The sequence below is a fragment of the Anarrhichthys ocellatus genome, unplaced genomic scaffold, assembly GCF_004355925.1.
Source record: "Anarrhichthys ocellatus isolate YVR2014 unplaced genomic scaffold, GSC_Weel_1.0 scaffold235, whole genome shotgun sequence".
NCBI classification, from domain to species: Eukaryota; Metazoa; Chordata; class Actinopteri; order Perciformes; family Anarhichadidae; genus Anarrhichthys; species Anarrhichthys ocellatus.
In genome coordinates, this window is record NW_022280265.1 from 91963 (window position 1) to 99864 (window position 7902).

Here is a 7902-nt window from a genome sequence, read left to right on the forward strand (position 1 = left end):
GACAGACAGGTAGAGAGAGAGAGACATCAACATAGTGAGAGACACAGACAGGTAGAGAGAGAGACATCAACATGGTCAATGTGTCGCACCATCTGCTTGTGTCCGTCTGATGTCGCTCTTCACTCAATGACAATCTTCCTCCAATCACGTTGTAGCTGGAGTGCCGGGGGAGGAGCCTCGCTGCTCTGTGTGTCAGGAGGCGGAGCCAAACTCTGACAGCCAATCAAACCCAAACAACCAGATCCTCATCTGTGGGAAATGTGGCATTGGTAAGTGAGACAGGCAGCTGGTTAAACTAGTCAACTGTCACATGACTATAGATTTAAGCCCACTGATATGTGTTACAGTATATTATGGTATGTAAATAACAACCTGTCTCTCTGACTGTCCCTCTGACTGACTGTCTCTGATTGTCTCTCTGTCTGACTGTCTTCTCTGTCTGTCCCTCTGACTGTCCCCAGGTTTCCACCAGCACTGCCACCTCCCTGCTGTAGAGGGCAGCATCAGTCCCTGGTTCTGTAGACGTTGTGTCTTCGCTCTGGCTGTCCGGGTACAAACATTCATATGATAGGAGGTCCACAGTATAACATCTAATTACCACCTGTCTGTCTCTCTGTCTGACCACCCATCTGTCTCTCCTCAGAAAGGAGGCGCTCTAAAGAAAGGTCCGATAGCCAAAGCTTTGTCGGCCATGAAGCAGGTCTTACTTTACGACCTGGACTCTCTGGACTGGGACTCACAGCACCGGACCAATCAGCAGCAGTGTTACTGTTACTGCGGAGGCCCCGGAGAGTAAGACCGACCAATCAGAGCCACACACACACTCATCACTGTTACATCTCACCTGACTCACCTGTGCTGTGTCTACAGGTGGTACCTGAAGATGCTTCAGTGCTTCAGGTGTCAGCAGTGGTTCCATGAAGCCTGCACTCAGTGTCTGCAGGAGTCCATGATGTTTGGGGACAGGTGAGACAGTGTTTGATAATGTCTCACCTCCTGTGGATGCAGTGAGACAGTGATTGATGCTGTCTCACCTCCTCAGGTTCTACCTCTTCCTGTGCTCGGTGTGTAATAAAGGATCCGAGTACGTCCGCCGGCTGTCCCTCCGGTGGGTGGATCTGGTTCACCTGGTTCTCTACAACCTGTCAGTCAGCAGCAAGAAGAAATACTTTGAGCTGGACGAGATCCTCACCTTAGTCTCTGCAAACTGGGACCACTTACAACTCGGGAAGGTACCAGACTAAACCTGGACCGGACTAAACTGAACCTGGACCAGACAAGACTAAACTTGGACTAGACTAAACTGAACCTGGACCAGACTGTGCTAAACTGAACCTGGACCAGACTAAACTGAACCTGGACCAGACTAAACTGAACCTGGACCAGACTAAATTGAACCTGGACTAGACTAAACTAAACCTGGACCAGACTCCCAGGTCCTGATTCTAACCCTCCTGTCTGTTGTTTAGCTGTCTAATACTCCTCCAGCAGAAAGGGGGCAGCACCTGCTAGATGCTCTGAATAAATACAAGAGCAAGTAAGAATCCTCCTACAACTCTGACCTTTACATCAATATATGTGATCAGAAGTATTAATGACTGTGTTTGTGTTGAGGTTTCTGTGTGGAAAGGAGATAAAGAAGAGGAAATGCATCTTCCGTCTGAGGACCAGAGTCCCTCCCAACCCCCCCTCCAAACTCCTTCCTGAGCGTGCTCAGACCGATGGAGGGCAGGGCCACAAGAAAGGCAACAGGTAGTTCTTCTCGTAAACCAGTGTGTAGTCCTAAAATCAGGAGGTAGTCCAGTTTGTGATCTTAAAACTAGGAGGTAATCCAGTTTGTGATCTTAAAACCAGGAGGTAGTCCTAAAATGAAGAGGTAGTCCAGTGTGTAGTCCTAAAACAAAGAGGTAGTCCAGTGTGTAGTCCTAAAACCAAGAGGTAGTCCAGTTTGTGGTCTTAAAACCAAGAGGTAGTCCAGTTTGTGATCTTAAAACCAGGAGGTAGTCCAGTTTGTGGTCTTAAAACCAAAAGGTAGTCCAGTTTGTGGTCTTAAAACCAAGAGGTAGTACAGTTTGTGGTCTTAAAACCAAGAGGTAGTCCAGTGTGTAGTCCTAAAACCAGGATGTGGTCCACGTTCTAGTCCTAAACCAGGATGTGTGTCTGCAGTGCTTCAGCTGAGAGGAGGAAGAAGAAGTCCAAGTGGCTCCTAGAAGATGCGATTCCAAATGTAAGATTTTAGATCTTCTTCTACTGTTTTCTGTTTATTGTTGTTCATAAACAAGACTAAACTCTGTGTGTGTGTGTGTGTGTGTGTGTGTGTGTGTGTGTGTGTGTGTGTGTGTAGAACCAGTCGTCCCACAGCTGGACTTCTCACCATCACATGGCGAACATCTTTGACTTCAGTCTGGATGAACTTCAGAGCCTCAAGAGGTGAGACACAGATCAATGATGCAGACATCAATCAATAATCAATCAATGACATCAGCTGATAACCTCATGTTGTTCAGTGGCTCCAGTCGATCGGTCAGTATTGATCAGGACTCTACTGATGCCTCCACGTCAGGTTCTGCTACGACCAGCAGCACCTATCACTTCAGGTAACCAGCTGTTAACTAACCCGTCCTCAGCTGTTAACTAACCCGTCTATCACTTCAGGTAACCAGCTGTTAACTAACCCACCTATAACTACAGGTAACCCGCTGTTAACTAACCCGTCCTCAGCTGTTAACTAACCTGTCTATTACTACAGGTAACCAGCTGTTAACTAACCTGTTGTCAGCTGTTAACTAACCCGTACATCACTTCAGGTAATCAGCTGTTAACTAACCCATCTATCACTTCAGGTAACCAGCTGTTAACTAACCCATTCTAAAATATAGTTATTATTTTGCTGGGGGCTTAATTGTTTTCTGTCACATTTTAGTGTACCCCTGTACTCTGTGCCGGTCTGGTCTACAGGAAGTCTCTCTGTGTACCTGTGTACTCTGTGATATCTGACCTCTGTTCTCTGTTCTCAGGAGGAGGGTAGGCAGCAGGAAGAGGAAGTTGCCTAGCAACAGCTACAGTCAATGGGCCAATCGCAGTGAGGTAGAGGAGGAGCTCAGAGGGGAGGAGCCAGAAGCTATCAACCACCTGACCACAGACTCCTCCCACTTCCTGTCTGATGCCTCCCAGATATCCTCTGACTCCTCCCTCCTCCACTCCTCCATCTCCTCGTATTTTGGAGTGGCGGGCCGACTGACCAATGGGGAGAGGTACCAGGTTTTGGCTCGACGTGTCACTCCTCAGGGGACGGTCCAGTACCTGCTGGAGTGGGAGGGGACAACACCTTATTAGGTTAGACGAGACGCTTTGATTCCTCCACGCTCACAGAGACATCTGCTGATTGGTCCAAACATCCTCACCAACCACCTGATCAGGTCTCCGTGTTTTTAAAAATGTTTTATTTCATCACAAAAGTATTTTAATCCAGAATCAATGAACCGGATCTGACAGGAGATGACAATCCTAACCCTGAGACGTCTGTCCCCGTAAACTTCTGTGAGACGTCTGTACCGCAAACCTCTGTGAGACGTCTGTCCCCGTAAACCGCTGTTAGACGTCTGTCCCCATAAACCGCAGTGAGACGTCTGTCCCGGCTGAGGAATCGCGTATAAAATAATGAAACAGTATTTGGTGAGAACAAAAAGTTTAAATAGAGCCAAAGACCGACACAGATACACTCTCTCTCTCTCTCTCACACACACATAGACGCACACTCTCAGTAGTTGTGGTTTATGTTTCTTCTTCTTTGACATGTTAAACAGTCAGAGCTGCTCTGTAGCGCACAGCTGTTAAACAGCTCACTGCCTCACCTCCCCTTCCTCCTCTTCCTATAATAATAATAATAATAATAATCAATAATTGTTAATCAAGTCTCTGAAATATTTTCTGTCTGAATCTGATAAGAACTACAAATCCCAGAGTTCAGTGCTTCTTGTGTGTTTTCTTGCACTATTGTCACATTCTGTATCTATGCAAACATCAATGAATACATGACATCAGAGGTTAGCTCCAAGCTAACACAGCCCTTTGGTTTCAGTGAGGAATGCTAACAGTGCTAACAGACATTAAAATGTCACGCTGCCACGGTAACCGTGCTCTCCTCCCATTGGCCTGTTGGAAGGTTGTTTTGATCACATGACTATGTTTGTTCACTTCAGCTGACCATTCAGCTGCCAGCTTTCTCTGCAATAAAACCTTTGACCTCCTGATTTTGTCTCTGTGAGAGTGGAGTGAGTGTGTCTTTTTATGCAGCGGCGTTATTCACACTTAACAGTATTTGGTGTTACTGCCTTGTAATGCTAATATACACGCGCCATTTCACAGCATAGAAGAACACCACACAGTGTGTTTTTATGCTAATTGAGCGAAACGCAAGTACGACACCGACTACATGAGATATGGATTTTCTTACATTGAGGACGAAAGAGGGAAAAACCTCAGTGTCTTTTGTGCAGCGAGGTTCTGGCAAAAAGCATGAAGCCGTTTTACTGGTTTACGTGAAACATGTGGGACGGGGACTGACAGGAACAAGTTATCTGCACTAGAGAGCTCTTACACTACGACTAGAGGACATGTTCAGCGCAGGTTCAGACTGATCCATCTTTACATCAAAGACATTTGAGAAGTTGAACATTTGGTTCGTGGCTTGTCCTGAAGGATGGGATGGTGGGTCCTGCAGCCAGACCAGTTGAGAACCACTGGTGTGTTTGTGTGAAGCAGTGAGAGTGAGACAGGTGATAATCTGTTAATGCAATGAAGGAGTTAAACAACACATGACAAAACACATTAAGAATCAGTCAGATGGTTCAGGTTGCTGCAGACAGACGGGTCCTCAAACAAACAGGTATATTGTGTTACAGCATGTGAAGTGATTCTCTGTGAGTCTTCATGTCTCTATGAGTCTACTGGTCTCTGTGAGTCTACATGTCTGTAAGTCTACATGTCTCTGTGAGTCTACATGTCTCTGTGAGTCTACATGTGTCTGTAAGTCTACATGTCTCTGTGAGTCTACATGTCTCTGTGAGTCTACATGTCTCTGTGAGTCTACATGTCTCTGTGAGTCTAGAACTCCTCCGAGGCCGCAGAGTCCACAGCCGGGTGGGCGGAGACGATCTGGAGGTAGGGTTCCTCGGCTCCGGAAGGGCCCTTATTGTTTGCACCGGGAACCTGCTGGGTGTTCCTGGCAGGCATCTTGGTCCTGGAAGTTTGTTCTGGGTGCTGGCGATGATACCGGGGTCGCAGATGTTACGCGCCGGAACCCATTCCCTCTCCTCTGGACCATATCCCTCCCAGTCCACCAGATACTGAATACCTTGACCCCAGCGGCGGGAGAGCAGCAGCCACTGAATCGTGTATACCGGACCTCCTTCGAAGAGGCGAGGAGGTGGAGGAGACGGAGTAGCCGGCATCAAGGGACTCTCCCGGACAGTTTTGACCTTAGATACGTGGAACGTGGGGTGGATGCGCATGGCTCTGGGGAGCTTGAGCCTCACTGCCGCTGGGTTGATGATCCTCTCGATCTCGAAAGGGCCGATGGCGGTTAGCCGCTGTTGCATAGCGGTCTCTTTAGCAGATGGGAGCTTGAGTAGAGGAATAAAATGGGCCAGCTTACTAAATCTGTCGACCACTGTCGGGATGGCGGTGTGGCCATTAGATGGTGGTAGTCCGGTGACAAAGTCCAAGGAGATGTGGGACCACGGACGATGAGGCACTGGGAGAGGCTGCAGGAGGCCGGCCGGAGCCTGGTGGGAAGGTTTATGTTGATTGCACACTGGGCAGGCGTTGATGAATTCCCTGGTGTCCTCGTTGAGCGAGACCCACCAGAAACACTGCCGCAGAACGTCCTGGGTTCTCTGGATGCCCGGGTGGCAGGCAAGTCTCCAGTGCCCACTGGAGGACGTCGGACCGAAGGCCCTGAGGGACGAACAGACGGTTAGGAGGTCAGTGGCCGAGCGCTGGGATAGAACACCCCCAACCCCTATGTCGGAGGCATCCACCTCCACCACAAATTGTCTGTCCAGATCCGGGACTTGGAGGATGGGTGCTGAGGTGAACCTGGACTTCAGGTTCTGGAAGGCCTCTTCGGCTGCAGAAGTCCACAGGAAAGGAATCCTGGAGGAGATGAGGGCAGTGAGTGGGGAAGCGACAGTGCTGTAATTCCTGATGAACCTCCTTCCGCTTCCTGGGCTCCATCATATCCCAGGACCTCAAGTGGGAGCTGAACATCAGCTCCATCACCAAAAAGGCTCAGCAGAGGATGTACTTCCTGAGGCAGCTGAAGAAATTCAACCTGCCAAAGACAATGATGGTGCACTTCTACACAGCCATCATTGAGTCCATCCTCTGCTCCTCCATCACAGTCTGGTATGCTGCAGCCTCTGCCAAGGACAAGGGCAGACTGCAGCGCATCACTCGCTCTGCTGAGAGGGTAATTGGCTGCAATCTGCCGTCCCTCCAGGACTTGTTCGCTTCAAGGACCCTGAAATGAGCAAGAAGGATTGTAGCCGACCTCTCTCACCCTGGACATGAACTGTTCATACCCCTTCCATCTGGCGGGAGGCTGCTGTCCATCAGGATCAAGACCTCACGCCACATGAACAGTTTCTTCCCATCTGCAGTCGGGCTCATTAACAGAGTCCGGGTCCCCCACTGACTCTGTCATCCCCAGGACAACTTCCTACCGGTCACTCCCCTTCACATCCCTTCTAGGTTCTTATTTAAATACACTCAAAACTTTTACACTACACTTACATCTCACTTGTTTATAGTCCTGTTATCTGTTCGTAGTTTATAGTCCTGTTATCTGTTTGTTTGTGCACTTTATTTAATATTTCACTTTATTTTATATCTTTCTGTAAATTTTAATGTTTCTACTTTGCACTGTGTTGATTGTTGTTGATTGTTAAATGTTATGCACCTCTCGTCATGTCAAATTCCTTGTATGTTCAACATACCATGACAATAAACAGTTCTGATTCTGATACTAATTTGATATTTCAATAAATGAGATCAAATGTGTTCTAATATTTTCTGGTGAAGGTTCCTGTGATGATGATGATGGTGATGATGTTTGTGCGTCACATCTAATGTGACTCTGGATCAGATGTGAGGTTGTTTACTTTGGAGCTGCATCAGATATTTTTCTGTATTGATATTTGATGACGTCATCATCCATTATAAGTGTTTATGGCATCATAAGACACTTCATGATGACCTCTTCCTCAGGGTTTCCTCTCCCAGAGGTTGAAGCAGTCTCTAGAGGACTCACTCTCAGCCCAAACTGAGTCGCTCCAGCAGCGTGAAGACCGACCTGCTGAACGCCGCCGACGCCAGGTGAGCCGATACTATGAGCGCTGACCCCCCGGTGCCGGTTTACTACCGAGATCATCCACCATGACCCCATCCCCCATGACCCCATCCCCCATGACCCCATCTACCATGACCCCATCCACCATGACCCCATCTACCATGACCACATCTACTATGACCCCACCCACCATGACCCCACCCACCATGACCCCATCCCCCATGACCCCACCCACCATGACCCCATCCACCATGACCCCATCTACTGTGACCCCATCCACCATGACCCCACCCACCATGACAAGCATGAAGACCGACCTGCTGAACGCCACCGACACCAGGTGAGCCGATACTATGACCCCATCTACCATGTCATACCATGTCATACCATGACCCCATCCACCATGACCCCATCTACCATGACCCCATCCCCCATGACCCCATCCCCCATGACCCTATCTACCATGACCCCATCCACCATGACCCCATCCCCCATGACCCCATATACTATGACCCCATCCACCATGACCCCACCCACCATGACAAGCATGA

At 48.6% G+C, this 7902-nt stretch overlaps 1 protein-coding gene across 1 annotated transcript in view; it reads left to right on the forward strand.

Moving 5' to 3' along the window:
* phf19 (PHD finger protein 19) overlaps window positions 1-4245 on the forward strand; it is an 18471-nt gene extending 14226 nt beyond the window's left edge. Inside the window, exons 2-12 of the mRNA XM_031879207.1 lie at window positions 156-269; window positions 462-550; window positions 644-792; window positions 871-966; window positions 1043-1232; window positions 1470-1537; window positions 1615-1752; window positions 2167-2227; window positions 2345-2430; window positions 2508-2597; window positions 3018-4245. Coding sequence (XP_031735067.1) covers window positions 156-269; window positions 462-550; window positions 644-792; window positions 871-966; window positions 1043-1232; window positions 1470-1537; window positions 1615-1752; window positions 2167-2227; window positions 2345-2430; window positions 2508-2597; window positions 3018-3336 — 1400 coding nt within the window. The 3' untranslated portion in view covers window positions 3337-4245. The remainder of the gene's footprint in view (window positions 1-155; window positions 270-461; window positions 551-643; window positions 793-870; window positions 967-1042; window positions 1233-1469; window positions 1538-1614; window positions 1753-2166; window positions 2228-2344; window positions 2431-2507; window positions 2598-3017) is intronic.
* Window positions 4246-7902: the final 3657 nt, after the last annotated feature.